General features: G+C 41.7%; 1 protein-coding gene across 12 annotated transcripts in view; it reads left to right on the top strand.

The window, feature by feature from the left end:
- Positions 1–17,705, top strand: part of ST7 (suppression of tumorigenicity 7) — a 216,389-nt gene that overhangs the window by 111,687 nt on the left and 86,997 nt on the right. For 11 of the 12 annotated variants that reach the window (XM_005285756.4, XM_024108954.3, XM_008172552.3 and 8 more), the window contains one exon: positions 8,586–8,745. In XM_005285756.4, coding sequence (XP_005285813.1) covers positions 8,586–8,745 — 160 coding nt within the window. Of the gene's footprint in view, positions 1–3,602; positions 3,756–8,585; positions 8,746–17,705 lie in introns of those variants that run through there. The other variant, XM_065565386.1, reaches the window with a different exon arrangement.

Genomic DNA, 17,705 nt, shown 5'->3' with positions numbered 1-17,705 from the left:
GAATGCTCTGCATTACAGCAATAACCTGAAACAGACATTATGACCCCTATGCCCTCCTCACCCCATGTTGCTTGGCACTGCAGTAAAATAACAATGCAAAAAACTGTTATCTGAGCTGATATAATGCCTTATAATCATAAATGAATTTGGATTCAGAGCTGTATTTTACAGTTTGAGCCCATCTATAGAAGAAATGTGATTCTAGATGTGTACCCAGCACTTCCACCATCTCATCCTTAATCTTCCCCAATCTGTCACAGCCTGGTACACGGGGAACCAGCAGATCTCAAGTAAAACATCAGGTGTGCTCCAGCTGTTCAGAGAGCTGCCTTGCTTCAGTGTTTACAAGCAACTGAAGACAATTACTTAATGACTGCACCTTGGGCATTCTTCAAAACTGCTTGAGCTGAGCCCCAAAGCACAGAACAGCTCTTCAGAGAAATCACTTCGGAATATGATTGGAGAGGTTCAGCGGTCACGTTCAGACCAGGTGTTAGCTAGTGCAGGTCCTTTGAAAAGAATACATTCAAGGGAAGGTTCTGTGTATTAAATTCAATTCCCTTGGAAGGTAAACATATTAACCGCTACTAACCAGCAGGGCTAGGAAGGACGGGAGAAATATAGCAGCTCCACTGGCATAGCTTTATGCTTGGTGATGGGGAAAGGGGAGTGAAGGCAGTCAGAAGAAGTAGCAGGAGGGACTGGCTGTCCCTTTGGAAAACTCTGATGGAACTTAATAGGAAGGAAACCAACAGAGTTCTATAGAAATCGCTTCTCAATCAATGCAATTTAGTAGGGTGAGATCTTATATATAGGTTTGCTTAGCCATTCTGTAGAATTCTATAGCAAGGCTGTATTCAATTCTATAGGAGGGTTGAAAAACTATAGAAGGGTTCTCCTTTTCTGTTACATTTTCTGTGACTTTTCTAAAATGGGTGACTCAAAGGAATGGGCACTAGTGGGAGAATTGCAAGAAGGAAGTGGGTCTATATGTCTTGACTTGTGGGGGATATATGTCTTGACTTGTGTGAAATGTTGGGGAGTGATGAATGAGAGGCAGCAAGAAGCATTCAGGTCCATGATTTGTGGAGGAGAAAAAAAGGCAGCATTAGAAAGAACCAGAGGCATGCAGGTCTCTAAGTCAGGTAGTGCTGGAGCATAGGCAGCAATGTAGGGTGGTGAGTGGGAAGCCTAGAAAGGTGGTGGGTGGGAAGCCTATTTATCCATGACTCACTAAGAGACACTGTAACTAGTTACAGCAGAATCAGAGTCTCTGGCGTGGGGGCAGAGCATTCCCATTGGCAGGACCCCACCCATGGAAACCGTGCAAGAGGAGATTAGACTGTGTGAGCTAAATGTTATATATCTACTTTGAGAAAGACTCACTCCAATAACAGAATCTCTCTGTATGACCAGCCCACAATGAGCAAGTTGGAGGAAATAGAGAAGAGGGAGGAGGAGAGGTATAAGAAAGATGGGGAGCAGAGGTGTTCCCTCAATACTGCCTTTAATTGTCTGGTGATTAGGTACCGCAGCTGTGCATGTATGAGAGCACCTGAGATAAGTAAATAGGTAAAAGCCAGGGAGTCAACATTATAGACAAGCTTTGACTGGGATGAGGGGACATGTGATCAATGAACTGGGTGGTGGGAAGGGAATTTAGCAGAGGAAAGCTGTGGTAAAAGTGATCTGTGGTCAATCAAGACAGCTCTGGGAAGTTGTTGTGAAGTAGTACTAGGAGATCACTGGTCCATTTAGCTTGGTAACTTCACCTTTTCTAACTAATCTAGCATTTCTAACAATAGGCCCAGCAATATGGTAAACCTATCACCAAGCATAATATAGAATATTTCACAATAGGTGCAATTCCAGAACACCCATTCTTAGTATTAAAAATGAAAATCTTCAAATGAAGATTAAATGAAAATCTTTTCTAAAACAAATATTCTCTTATCATATCTAAATTACTGTGATTTTCGTCCTGCTAGCTGTGCTTATGTTCTTTGGAATTTTCCACCATATGGTCTGCTTTGGCAGATTTCGTCCCACTGTGAATTGGCTGTAATTACTAAACAGAAGGAGAAATCACAGCTACTGCAGAATTTTAGAAGAGTGGCAAGTGATGGTATAGAAGACACCTCACTCATCTCGTGTTTGTGTCATTTCCAATATATAGCAATGACTCCTGGTGGTGTTCAGCTTTGGGGAATAGTGTGTTATATCCTAATCTCAGGTTGCTCCTATGTAACATGGTACTTTCCCCTGTCATTTTGCCTCTCTCTTTTCCTCTTACTCCTTGGGTGGAATTCTGGCCCGCCGGAAGTCAAAGTGTGTTTTGGCAGTGACTTCAGTGGAGCCAGGATTTCACCACTTCTTTCCGGTCTGCATAGCTCAGGAAAGTACTCCTTTATTTCTGTTACAACCAACCTCGCCATTAGTTGTCTACATTACATTATTTAAAATTAACAACTCAGGTGGCACAAATTAATTCCATCCTTGCTTCTGTCCCTTACAAGTCATTCACGGGATAAAATCAGGGCCTAAATAAAGCCCCTAACTGCACCACACATACAGGCATATCAGGGAACTTGGTTTCAACCCAGCTGTCCCCAGCTTGGTTCCTATTTGTAGTGTAGCAGACATCACTTAAGAGAGAAAATTTCTGAAAAGATATTTAGTTTTTCTGATTCTGTCTCAGGCTACAGACTAGACTCCCATACATCCTGAGCAAAGCACTGGGACACCAGGCTCTGCTGTTTCAATGAAGCAGACTTACACATTTTCAAAGGTGCTGTGCACCTAACGTTCTCACTGATTTCAGTAGGAACTGGGGTTACTAGACACCTTTGAATATAAACCCACTAGCTGCTACAAATGAGGGAGTAATATTTTGAAAAACACATACATGACTTATGAACCTTAGTCTCATTTTCAAGGGGCTTAGGCATTTTGGGTCATCGGGGCTAGGGTGGTGTTTATGCAATGTATACAGTACTTAATTTGAGTCCAGGACTAAGCCCCGGCACCTCTACACTTGGCAGTTCATAGCCTTGGTGTCTCTGGGCTTGCCACGTCATTTATTAAAGTAAAAAAATTGCCTAGAATCCAGAATTCACAAAAATCAGGATGCATTTTTGTTCTTAACTGTCTGCAACCAACTGCCCAGCTTGACAAATGCTTGTGAACCTGGTTCTATGTGTTTGCACAGTCTCGTCTCCTCTCCTCTCCTCCACAGGTTCCTTTTCTCCCTTGTTCTTCCCTTTTGATTTCTTCAAGGGGAGCAGTTTCTGGGACTTGGAGTTGTCAGAAAGCACTGTGAAGTAACTCCTTTCAGCAGTCTCCATGTAATAATGTCCTCCCACCTAGGAAGTGCCACCTAGAGCTCAGTGAATAATGGATTTTTCAGTTCTCTGGCTTTGCGCGCTGTAGGATGTAGAACCACATATTCGTTGAGCTCCTGTTTTATGTAAATTGCCAGCCCGTATTTTGGGTGCTAATTGCTGGCTATGAGTTTATAGCCATTGATTTTGTGAGTTAGGGCACTCACCTAGGATATGGAAGGCTGAAGTTCAAATCACTCTTCTTATTTATACAAAGTGGAACAGCCCCAGTGAGGAGATTGAGAAAACCCCACATCAGAATATCCCGTAGCCCAGTGGCTTGGACACTGTTCTGCAGTATAGAAGATCCAACTTCAAATCCCTTCTCCACATCAGGCAGAGGGAGGAAATAAATCTGGATTTCCTACATCTTAGGTGAGTGCCCCACCCATTGGGCTAACACTGATAAGTGAAGTGACAGTACCACCACCATCTCTCTGTCCATTTTGTGACTGTAGTCCTCCTTTTCAGTTCCAAACAAAATGTTTCATTTCAACATTGCCAAAACCTTTGGAGGTTTTTTTTTTTTTTTTTTTTTTGGGTGAGTGGAAACTACATGATGAACTTGATACAAATCCCTGAATAGTTTCGGTCAACCCAAATCTGCATTTTTCGGGGAATAAACTATTAGTCTGAAAAAATTCTCCCATCGCTATGGTGCCAACTTTTCCATATTGTAGTGGGATCCTCAGTTTTCTAGCTACTAGGCTAGGAATTATGGGACACCTCTATTGCTCAGTTCAGTAGAAGATGGTGGAAGATGACGATCTACACGCAGTCTACCCTGTTAAGTGGGAAACCATGACTAACGTCATAAAACTGGTTACCAAACATCGACTGTCAACCTCCTGGTCCAAAGAGCAACAAAATAAACCTACCTTTACAGGGCCAATTTAAAAGGTAGATTGGACCTAGGGTAAAGATCTGCCAGTTGAATGTCGAAGGCCTCTCACTGTCCAAGTGTGACTACCTGGAGAAAATGCTGAAGACAACCAACATCAATGTCCTCACCCTCCAGGAGACACATGTTGCAAACAAAGAAAAAGCCCGTTGCTACAAAATCAATGGCTATCAATTCATAGCCAGCAATTATCGTACAAAATATGGGGTGACAATTTACATAAAACAGGAGATCAATGAATATGTGGCTCTACCTCCTACAGTGCACAAAGAAACAGCTACAATATCCTTGCGCATCGGCAAGCTAATCATCATTCATGTACACCTCTACCCCGATATAACGCGACCCGATATAACACAAATTCGGATGTAACGCGGTAAAGCAGTGCTCCAGGGAGGCAGGGCTGCGCACTCCGGCGGATCAAAGCAAGTTCGATATAACGCGGTTTCACCTATAACGCGGTAAGATTTTTTTGGTTCCCAAGGACAGCGTTATATCGGGGTAGAGGTGTATATAAACCATCTGGTGCATAGTGGCCTCAACCAACTCTGCAAAATCCACAGGACCCTGCTGTATTTGTGAACAACTGTAATAGTCACCACACATAATGGGCCTATGCAGCAAACAATATTGCAGGTGAAGAACTGATACACTGGGTGCTGGCAAATGATGTGCTTCTCCTTTTTGATGTGAAACCATGCGTCACTTTCCACTCTGCAAGGTGGTGCAGAGGATACTGCCCTGATCTGATGTTCATCTCTAAAGATGATACAGGCACATTGCGGATCATCCTCGATGACTTCCCGAACAACCAGAACAGACCAATACTGACCCCAAATCCCAGTTCTCCACTCAAAACCAGCACCGTGCTGGAACTTCATAAAAGCAGACTGGGCCACTTTCAGTATGACTGTGGACAGTACAATCGCCAACATTTTCCCAATGTCAAAGACTTTGACTGTTTTATTGTGCGCCTCATCTCTGGTGTAAAGAAGAAGATCCCCCGGGAACACAGATCATTGAACACTCCTTGGCTCTCTGCAGTCCAGCAGTCCAGCAAGAGCTCCTCCACAAATCTGATGAGTGTGGAGACCCAGAAATTGGAATCACTGGATGCAGCAAGACAGAAATGCTGGCTTCAATGTGTAGAAGGTCTAAACTTCACACACTCAAGCAGACGCAGCTGAAATCTGCTTGAGACACCTGGGGGCTGTAAATCCCACACAGGCCACTAGGCTGCAGGTGAAAGCCAACGCCATCGCTGCTAAACTTTTGTGGACATCAAAACAACCAGTGGACAAACAGTATCTCAAATAAGTCCAGCATCAGCCTTAGCAGGCGATGTCCAAATGCGCTCCATTGTCCCAATGGACATTGACGCAGTCATTGCAGCCACAAAATTGGGAAAAGCAGCAGGAAAAGATGGTATCTCTCCTGAGTTCCTATATAACCTTGGCCCACTCGCATGGAAATGGAGGATGCAGCATTCTGGAGACCGGTGAAATCCCCCCATATGGAGAGAAGTCAAGGTCATTGCACTCATAAAGCCTGGAGAACCTGAAGATCACTCTTCTAGTTATAGGCCAATCTTCCTTTTGAGCACCACCTGCAAGGTCATGCAGCGTATGGTGCTGAACCGATTCAGGCTCACTGTGGATGCCAGCCTACCCAAGGAGCAAGCTGATTTTCAGCCACACACATTATGCTGCAACCAGTCCTGGCCCACACTACAAACATCGAGACTGGATTCCAATGAAAACTAAAGACCAGTACTGCTTTCATTGATCTGTCAGAGGCATATGACAGAGTCTGGAAGGGATGGTCTGCTACTGAAACTGGCCAAAGTGATTCCCCATGTACAGAATCTCAGGTTGCTGTACACCATGCTTAGTGGCTGAAGGATGCATGTATACCTTGCAGGCTAAACCAACAAGCTGCTCACTTTGTATAATGGGCTAAAAAAGGCTCTGTACTTCCTCCAAGGTGTACACGAGTGATATCCTTGAAACAATCATGCAGAAGTTTGCATATGCTGATGATTTGGCACTTGCAACTCAGGCCTGAAGCTTTAAAGAGCCATTACATCTGACCTTAAGATCGTGGAGTGCTTCCAAAAGTGGTGGCTAAGACCAAATCTGAGCAAATTGGTTGTCTCTGTTTTCTACCTTGACAGTAGAATCGCACAAAACACTCTAACAGTTGAGTTTTCTGGTGAAACTGTGCATTATGGCACAAAGCCAACATATCTTGGTGTCGTTCTTGACTGCACACTGACCTTTCATGGCCACCTCAAGAAAGTAGCCTCTAAAGTAAAGACTTGCATCAACATTACTCAAGAGTCAGCAGGAACAAGCTGCCCTGGTCCTACAAACATCAGCCTTTGCCCTGGTGTATTCAGTTTCAGAGTACTGTGCACCACATATACAAGAAGCTGCCATACCCAACTTGTGGATATCCAGCTGAATCAGACCATATGAATCATCATGGGAACTTTAAAATCAACACCTCTACCATGGCTTTCTGTATTAGCAAACATCAGAGCTCCATCGAAATATAGCCACAGCATGAGAACTTAAATGCATTGAAGACTATCCAGAACTTCCCATTCGGCAGATTATGGATAATATACTCCAATAATGCCAGAAATTGCCAAAATCATTGTGGACCATACGTGACCACTTCATGTCTCTGGATCTGGCCAGGAAATGGCAAAGTGTCTGGACCTCATCTGTCATTCCAGACAAGCACCTTATTACTGAACCAACAAACCACCCTCCCTGTTTTGACCTGTCACATAGACTTTGGTCCACATTGAACAAACCATGGAAGAGGCGACTACTTGATGCACAAGTGGAAAATCAGACTCCCCTTTGTGCGATGGTGGTGAGAACATCCAGACCATCAAACACATCATAACACAGTATCCTAAATATGGATTCAAAGGTGAATTGGATGATATCCACAATGTCACAGAGGAGGCCTTGAAATGGCTTAGGGACCTACAACTGCATCTGTAGAATGTTGTTCTGCAGATGCCATACACACACACGCACAAGAGAGAGCTCAGTAGAGTCATCTGGAGTGGGAGCATTCTCCTGCTGCACCAAAGGAGTGGTTGTTCATTTCCCCATGAGGACACATGAGGATTGGGGAAGAAGCATTACTTATCTGACAGATGGGATGGAGCAGGAGCAACTCAGTACCATGATGACCTGAAGGGTTATCTGTAGGAAATAATGTGGGGTCTGAGTTGAGGGGACTGTAGTTGGTAGCAGGGAAAGGCTTGGGAGGGAAGGTATTGACTGAATCTGAACCACTATGTAGAACCTGAACCTCCAAGTGGCCCTGCAGAGATTGGTTTAGTGCCAGCCCCCTGTGAACAGAACCTGCAGATTGTCTTGAGTTACATATGTGAACTTAGCCCTGCAGTTTTTCAATAAATGCACTTGCTAACTATAGGGGAAAAATAAGGATTAATAATGGGCTGATATTTTGTACAGGGTTTTGTAAGCGGTTTCAGGTATTGGGAAGGACTATACTCAGAAATATGGAAACACTACAATAAAAGAAAGAAAAAAGGCCATTCATGCACAGTTTCCAACCTAATCAGTACAAGGAAGTACTGAATTTTTCAAGAACCCTTTACCTGAATCATTTTCAGCCCTGTTACTAGACAGAAGTTTGGCTGCTTAATTCAAATATTACCTCAAAACCCTCTGAGATTCTCTCATTACTAATGTGTGTGTTTATAATTTTTTCAATCAGAAAGAATTTTTACATTTATCTGAAAGTCTTCATTTTCAGAGCTGATTTTATTGTTTCCAGCAACACACACACCACTCCCGGCAGAATATAATTTTTATTTTCATTATTAAAATATCAGGGGTGTGTGTGTGTATATATATACACATATAAATATACAATTGTCCTGACGATGAAATCTATTAGTCAGTGAGATAATCTCCCAATGGAAACCACTGGAGATTATAATACAAGGACCAATCCTGCATTGGCAGGGGATTCAATAGTGGTTCTGTAAATATGTGTGGGGAGGGAGGTATTGATTAGATAGTAGGAAAGCCAGAGTCTGCTTATTTTCATCTCTTTCCTTTTATGGCCTCTGAGAAATGCTGAGTGATAAATAAGAAATGTTAAGAATGGATAAATAAATGCTAAGAAATGTAAAGTAAAATCTAAATAGATGTGAGAGCATTAATAAAAATCATACGAATTAGACTCCATGGAGAACATGGAGAGACAAAATATATGCACTGGTAATGTGATATCTTCTGCTTCTGTTCTAGATATTTGAGTGGTGGTATTTTCGCAAGTATGGGACATCATTCATTGAGCAGGTCTCTGTGAGCCACTTGCGCCCTCTGCTGGGTGGGGTGGACAATAACTCCCCCAACAACTCTAACACAAGCAATGGGGACTCTGATTCAAACCGACAGAGTGTTTCAGGTAAGAAAATTCCTGTCTGCTGCAAACAATTAACTGTGAACTTCATTCTTTTTCTCTCCTGTTTAACTGAAAGAAGTTGGTGGCTTTTTACTATGCTTCCACTGCAGAAGAATGATAAAATATCCCCTTTGCTCACACTGAACATAGTTCTTGCTAGACATTCATTCAAAATCTTCACTTTAAATTTTAATTGGTCTGCCCTCATTGTGTTCAGAAATTAAGTCATAGATCACTCGTAAAAATGATGGCGTTTACTGTTTATTAATGCTGTAAGCCTGAGCCCAGGAAAGCAGAGTGAAAACCAGCTGTATATATCGACGTCTGTTTTATTTGTTTGGTGTGGTTTGGTATTTAAATTGGATTAAAATTTGGGTGAAATAATGTTAAAACAACTGCAGTTCACTTTGTATGGTGAAAAGCCGACCCCTGAGTTTTTAAAATTCAAATGTCTTGAAGTCAGTTCATAGGGAGTAAAGCAGAGTTGATTGTTTATCTAAGGAGGAATTTATCCAAGGAGAATGAAATATCTGTGATTATTAGTGAATGAAATATTAGTGATTAAGGTCCTGATACTGCAAAGAATTACTCACATGTGTAGAGTTAGGTATGTACTTAAGTCTTTGCAGGCTCAGGGCCTAAGAAGATGATGCCTGAAAGTCAAATTGTGTCCACATCAAATTGTGGGAACTAGAGGAAGTAAGACATCTCTTGTACCCCAGAAATACACACACACACACACACACACACACACACACACCCCTTTCCTACATCTCCACTGAAGGCATGGAGGGGTAAGCCAGGTCTTTATACCTATCCTGAAATGTTGGCCTCATTGAAGTCAATACTCCCATTGACATCAATAGAGCCAGGATTTCACGTTCACTGGGTGCAGATGGCTGGAGAACAGGTGAATGGAACAGGGGGTAACAATCTCCTGCTAGTGTGGACCAGCGGCAAAACGGAGCAGAATTGTACCTTCCTGAGGTACTGCAGAAGTGGTGCAGCTATGTGCCACGCTTACATAGGACACGTTGTAAAACACAATCTTACCCTCAACCATGACCATGTAAGGCTAACTGTAAAATTGTCTTGTTTTCCAATAAGAAAAATTGACTAATTGCTCAGAGGTAATTATGTCTTCCTAAATGCTGATTGCTCGGATTGTATTAGCATAAACCAAAGACAGACATTTCCCCTATACTTCCGAAGTTTCTTAGAAATGACACACATTCTTTTTACATTATTGTTGCAAAAGGCAAAGCAATTCTTTTTTCTTTTACAGAAATGCTTGGTTTAATGAGTCCATTATCAAGAAAATCACAGAAAGATCTCAAGAATATTCGTCTGCTTTTGCGTTATATTATTTTTAACTTAATGTGAATAGTTCATAAGCACTGTTTGTTTTTCATTTTAGTAAGAAGTGGCTCACTGTGGTTTGCAATAGCTTAGAGGCTGGTTCTGTTCCTGGCTCTGGCACAGATTTGCTGTGTGACTTTGGGCAAGTCATATTCAGTTAGATTTTTGAAAGAGGCCTCTGTTTTTTGATGCCTACTGTGAGACACCTCGGGCTTGGTTTTCTGAGATGCTAAGCACCTGCAACTCCCATTAACTTCAGTGGGAGCGCTGGGTGCTGCAAAGCAAATCCATGATGTCTCAGCACCCAAAAACGGAGGTCCTCAAATTCAGTGATTATTTCTGAAAATTTTGGCCTTAACTGTGTTGTGTCTCTCTAATAACAGCTGTATTATCTCTCTGTACCCCTGTCGTTTCTGAAGTGCTTTGAGATCCTTACATGAAAGGTCTAGATGTAAAAATTGTTATTTATTTATTTATATTATTCTGGACACAGGGGCATTTATTTGCTCTGTACTCATATGAAGACTGCATTAGCACAGAAGAAATAAGCCCTGTAATGTAGTGATGAAAAGGAGGGTTGTGATGTGGTTATGGTATTGGACTTGGATTTAGAAGATTGGGCTCCAATTCCTGGCTCTATCACAGACTTCTGGTGTGTGCAGATCACTTAAAGGCTAATTTTCAGAAGTGCTCAGCACCTGCAGCTACCATTGTCTCCAGTCGGAGTTGTGGGTACTCAGCACTTCTGAAAATCAGGGTCTTAATCTCTCTGTGCTTCATTTCCTCATCTGTAAAATGGGGATAATAGAACTTGCCTATTTCATGGGGGTGTTCTGAGGATAAATGCATTATTGCTTCCAGGGTGCTTGGATACTCAGGTGACAGGGGCCGTATAGGTATATAGACAGAATATCAGGGAGGCCAATATATTCTCTTTCTTAGAGACTGTTGAGGAATCAGATCTTACAGAAATGACACTATGGTCTATGCTTCCCTTGATTCATCAAAATCCATGTCTCTGTTTCCCAGTTAATATTTTTGTGTAGATAAATGTGCGACTTTTAAGTGGGTATTCACCCATGAAAGCTTATGCTCCAATAGTTAGTCTTTAAGGTGCTACAGAACTCTTTGTTGCTTTTTATAGATCCAGACTAACACGGCTACCCCTCTGATACTTTTCAAGACGTGTAACTGCTTTTTGTTAAGAAAACTGCAGATCCCTTCACACATATATAATTGTTTTGGCCCCATCTTGCTGTTCAATACATATGTGTTAGGCCTTGTCTACACTGGTGGCGGCGTGTAAGGTACAGGCACTACATAAGTAGCCGCATACCACAGTGACAAGCAGGCTGAGTCCACACTGTGGTTTGTAGCTACGTGTCAGTGAAAGGCTCTAGCAGTGGGGCGACAGTGGGGAAAGGCTCCGGCAGCTCGGAGCCTTTCCCCACTGTCGCCCCCACTGCCAGAGTCCTTCCCCGCTGCTGAAGCTTTTCCCTGTAGCGGGGAAAGGGTCAGGCATCAGGGAAGCAGCAGGACATTATGCTGCTAAAAGCAGCAGTGTAGATGGGGGAGGCATTGCTTGGGCACGTGGAGAACCATGTAGGGTACATATGCTAAGTTTCTGGCATCTCTGTACTCCACTCACCTAAGCCACGTCTCACCATCTCCACTGCTCTTTATACCCATGCTAGGGGGCATGCAATGTATGTACTCTACGCACTGCTGTAAGGAGTGTGCAGTGTAGACATGCACTTAATATTAGAAACTCATTTAGCTTTCATTAGGGTTGTGTCTCTAGAATCAGTTCAGATTTCATTAAATTTATCTCCTCTTCATTATGTCAGAATTAAAGAATCGAGGAAAAGTCTGTGAAAATGAAAAAAATAAATAAATGAGAAAGGGTATTTGTTTAGATCTGCTACATTTATGTCAGTAATCTCCATCATGTTTCGTGTTAAATATCAGTAGTGTGTATTTCACTCCTGCTCATCTAGGTTTATCAGAAATTCAATGGCGTTCACAAGTTAAATACATTTGGTAGCCTCAGCAATCTTGGTCTCCACTGGACATTTTCTACATTATGTAACCTGCACATAGCTTAGCAAAATTCAGCAGTTGACGTTCCCATCTCAGGAGAGTTAAAAGACTTACACAGCAGCAGTGTTGTACTGTGGACCAAGGTTGGACTGTATTGACAGAGAGCATGGGAAAGTGCAGCACATGCCTGTATGTGTCAATGCTTTTAACCACATTTCAGCAAGTCCAAAATGTACTCCAAATTTTATAACAGACACTCTCAAACCTCTTGCCAAGATTTTCTGCTGTAAGGAACTAGTTGAAAGAGCTCTTGCATTTCAATTTATATGCTCTGTCATAGAAGTGCTGTGTGACAATCACTTGGTCTCTCTGTGCCCCCTATCTGCTGAATGGGGACGATGGCCCTGCCCTGCCTCACAGGGGATATCGTGAAGATAAATACATGCAAGACCGTGAGGTGCTCAGATAGTGTGGTGATGGGGTCAGATAATTATGTAAGATAGAGTATTCCATCAAAACCACTTCCACCTTTAAGTCCTCTTTCAGGAATTTGATAACATCTATGAGCCTGGGAGCTGCACTTTAGGAAGGACATGGATAAATTGGAGAAAGTCCAGAGGAGAGAAACAAAAATTATAAAAAAAAAGTTTAAAAAATCTGACCTATGAGGAAAGGTTAAAAAAACTGGGGATATCTAGTCTTGGGAAAAGAAGACTGGGGGGACCTAATAACAGGCTTCAAATATGTTAAGGGCTGTTATCAAGAGGACGGTGAGCAATTGTTCTCCATGTCCACTGAAAGTAGGCATAATCTCAGCAAGATTTCGGTCAGATATTAGGAAAAACTTTCTAACTATAAGGGCAGGTAAGCCCTGGAATGAGCTTTCAAGAGATGTTGTGAAATCCCCATCATTGGAGGTTTATTAAGAACAGGTTGGACAAATACCTGTCAGGGATGCTCTAGTTTATTTGCTTCTGCCTCATCTTAGGGGTCTGGACTTGATGACCTCTCAAGATCCCTTCTATCCTATATTTCTATTACTGTACGTCAGATCCTGTGAATTCCTTAATAATGCCATCATATAATCCCTCTGGAACAACTACATGGTGTTTGTATCTTCCAAAAGAAATCAGTACTCTGAACTTCCCTGTAGAACGAGTGCCTGAAAAGACAGAATACTCTTCAATAAGACCTATCTAGTTATTCAGTAATTGGGACACTACTGTGATCTAACAATATCCTATAATATGAAGTAAGAAATATGCTTTCCAGACTACTATAAATCAAAATAGGGATATTCCCTCTAATTTCAAAATCTAAATGACTGAAGATGTCTGTTCTATGTTTGATTCCCCTCTGTTTTCTTATGCTGGCATTTGTTTATTGGAGTGTAGCAAATATCCTTGTCATCAGAATACTAGGACTACAGCTGCTCTATTCAGACTCTGTTAAGAGCTGATGCAAAGATAGAAACAACAAAGGGAGCATTTTATATAACCAGCCAAACTAGTGCCCAGCTGCTCCCAGGATAGGGGAGACTGGAAAGGCAGTAAAACACCTTTTTTTCTCCATTTGCACCACCCCAACCAGGTGTTCTGACTTCTTATGCACCTAAGGATTTAGTCCAATAACTTTAAAGTTAAGCAATCAAGCAAAAACAATGACATCACAGTCATCAAGCCAGTGTAAACTGCCCTCTTTCCTATTTATTGCAATCAGAGTAACTGGACCATTTAATTATTCTTTAGGGACTGAGATGTCTGATTTTACCTTAATAAGTACTATGGTTTGAAAAATCATATTTTGTATTAATCACCAGAGACAGGCTTGGCAAACAACCACCCTCTCCAGCTATACTAGAGGATGGTTGGAAACTGTTCAAACACCTCTGTTGTTGCAGGCATATAGTCTTCTAACCTTAGCTGGCTGCTGTAGTGATTTAGACATGAACAGGGAAGCATTTATCTTCTTATAGTGTTGTCTTTATTGCAGTAAGTTGCAAAGTTTTGCTATCAGAATGTAATATGGAGGTGAGAATTTTATTGCAATAAAATCTTTCCTTTTTAACAACTGCCATTGCTTTTCCTATCCCTTTCTTTTTTTTCTAAAGAGACATTGTGAGCCTGCTTAGGCCCCAAATCGTACTTTCCTTAGAAGTGATGTAATCTAATGAAGAGACTGCTTTGGACATTAAGTACCTAAAATATAGTAGAAATCCTCCACTCCATCACCAAGGGCCAAATTCGAGTTCAGATGCTTCTGCAGTGCGGAACCACAGCTGGAGACAAAACAGCTCAGCAGGGCTGTGGAGAACCTACTCCTATCCTGAGGAAGGGAGGTGTTACATTTGGAGGGACTTCATCCGGGAGACCAAATAAGAACTCCATGCCAGCCATTCCCTCTTGCTGCCTAGGAGGGCCCAGTCCTCTGATTTGGCTAAACTCTGCTCAGCACAGAACCCAGAGGGATGAGAGTGTAATGGCAAATGTAGTCATGTAACACCTTTATGGTGCCCTTTTACCCTCCAATGCCAGGGCACACCAAAGGCCAGTATGGAGGAACCTAGGGGTTAAGGGATCTGTTCAAGGCTGCTCTAAGTTACACCTGTCTGTTTTTATACAGAAATATTTCATTAAATGTGAACTATATTTTATGAGTATTAGAACACCCACTAGAAATATAGAGGAACAATAATTAAATTAATCCCAGCCAGTGGTCCAGAGAGATCCAACATTCTTATAGAAATAACAATGCACTTCCCCTGATTGACTTTCTGTCAATGATCTCAACTTCAATACTGCCTACTGCCTCTTCGGCAACAATGTAATGAACCTAAGTACCATACCTGCCTGAAACAAGACTACTTGTGGCTAACAACTCATTGATAATGAAACAGGAAGAAAGTAAAAAGTGCTCTCCTGCAACCATGTTTTTCTCCACCAGTGTTTTTGCTCCCTGCAAACTCCTGCCGTTTGCCACATCACTATGTCTTACACATATGTTATCTAATTTAGGGGCTGACCCTGAGAGCTGTTGATATCTGCAACTCTATTTTTCAGACTGCCAAAGGAATCACTGCAAATTTATGCAAGATGCTTTCTCTCCCTGTCATTCCAACACCACTTCTCAATCAGGCCTGGACATAGCAATGGAGAATATGAAAAAGAGCACTGCTTGACTCCCATTCTGTATTTCTATTTCTCATTGTTGTATGCAGTATTGTTGCAGCCATGTCGCTCCCAGGATATTAGAGAGACAAACTGGGTGAGGTAATATCTTTTATTGGACCAACTTTTGTTTTGTTTCTCTCACCAACAGAAGTTGGTCCAGTAAAAAGATATTACCTCACCTACCTTGTCTCTCTATTTCTCATTGTGGCAGACTAGGGTATTTATTATGTTTCAGGATCAGGCCTATATATTATAAGATGCATAGATTAGATATCTTGTCAATTTATTATCACAGTGTAGACTTTTGCTGCAGTGAGGTCCTGGTGAGATAACATGGTGCCATTGACATTTCATAGTAGAAAATTTTCAGGTTGACATTTGGTTGTGATGAAAAGTAGCCTGATAAAATGTCAGTGGTGCAATATTGCTGGCAAAACAAGGCATGACAAGTTCTTGCAGTGACTTGTGTGATGTATATTACAATAAACGGTCTGCAGCAAAATTATGTGCTACCACACAGTGCATCTCTGAATCTTTTGGTTGCAAATATTGGGTCTGATTCTGGTCTCACTTTCATTGGTGTAAATCAGGAATGATTCTGTTGAAATCAGCAGAGTTCCACTGGTATAGAACTTGTGCAAGTGAAACCAGAATCAGGCTTTTGTATTTGGAAAGCTGTAGGAATTAATGCTATTAATCTTGTAAGCTCTGTTCTAAATGGTATTGTTGTTGGGGATTTTCTTGAGTCTCCCTGCCTGTGAGATGGATTTGGATATGTACGTGGGGAACTTGTAATCTTATTTTATTTTTGTATAAGAGGAGCAAAACATATGAAACTCTTTTAGTGTTCCCAAGCCTTTGCCGTGAACTTTCCTCTGCCAATCAATCTTAGCATCCCTTGTCAATCGTGGGATGGTTATAACTCAAGCAAGGTCAGCAGCTGGTGCCACAGGTTTTTTCATTTCAAATGCTGAGGAGGAATTAAAGCAGCCAATTGTAGCTGAGATTCTCACTGATTTATAACAGTAACTAGACAATGAAGTTTGCCTCTAGAAATAACAAGTCCATAGGGACATGATTAATTACAGGATTTTTCAACACAATAATCCCAGATATGATCCTCCCCCGCTGCCCCTCATTATGGTAAATGTGAAACCTGGCAGTAATCAAAACAATCATTTTAATCTTCCATTTGGAACTTTGTTAGGGGTTGTTTTCTTGAATGATTTAATTTGTTAACCCTAAATTATAAGGAAATCATTGTTTGAAAGGGATAGAGTGAGAAGGTCCATTTACCTGTATCTTCATGCCTTTAATTTGCTATTTGGTTGTATGGGAAATAAAAGCAGACCACCACAACTTGTTAGAGGATAATTGATGTTTCTGATGAATGTCAATATTAAGGTTTCAGAGTAGCAGCCGTGTTAGTCTGTATCCGCAAAAAGAAGAACAGGAGTACTTGTGGCACCTTAGAGACTAACAAATTTATTAGAGCATAAGCTTTCGTGGACTACAGCCCACTTCTTCGGATGCATATAGAATGGAACATATATTGAGGAGATATATATACACACATACAGAGAGCATAAACAGGTGGGAGTTGTCTTACCAACTCTGAGAGGCCAATTAATTAAGAGAGAAAAAACTTTTGAAGTGATAATCAAGATAGCCCAGTACAGACAGTTTGATAAGAAGTGTGAGCATACTTACAAGGGGAGATAGAATCAATGTTTGTAATGGCTCAGCCATTCCCAGTCCTTATTCAAACCGGAGTTGATTGTGTCTAGTTTGCATATCCATTCTAGCTCAGCAGTCTCTCGTTGGAGTCTGTTTTTGAAGTTTTTCTGTTGTAATATAGCCACCCGCAGGTCTGTCACTGAATGACCAGACAGGTTAAAGTGTTCTCCCACTGGTTTTTGAGTATTTTGATTCCTGATGTCAGATTTGTGTCCATTAATTCTTTTGCGTAGAGACTGTCCGGTTTGGCCAATGTACATGGCAGAGGGGCATTGCTGGCACATGATGGCATATATCACATTGGTAGATGTGCAGGTGAACGAGCCCCAGATGGTATGGCTGATGTGATTAGGTCCTATGATGATGTCACTTGAATAGATATGTGGACAGAGTTGGCATCGGGGTTTGTTACAAGGATAGGTTCCTGGGTTAGTGGTTTTGTTCAGTGATGTGTGGTTGCTGGTGAGTATTTGCTTTAGGTTGGGGGGTTGTCTGTAAGCGAGGACAGGTCTGTCTCCCAAGATCTGTAAGCACAGTAGTGTCCAGGAAATGGACCGCTTGTGTGGATTGATCTAGGCTGAGGTTGATGGTGGGATGGAAATTATTGAAATCATGGTGAAATTCCTCAAGGGCTTCTTTTCCATGGGTCCAGACAGA

This window comes from Chrysemys picta, chromosome 1, assembly GCF_011386835.1.
Source record: "Chrysemys picta bellii isolate R12L10 chromosome 1, ASM1138683v2, whole genome shotgun sequence".
NCBI lineage: Eukaryota > Metazoa > Chordata > Testudines > Emydidae > Chrysemys > Chrysemys picta.
Note: the sequence above shows the minus strand (reverse complement) of the source record. Positions and strands in the feature narration are given on the sequence as shown.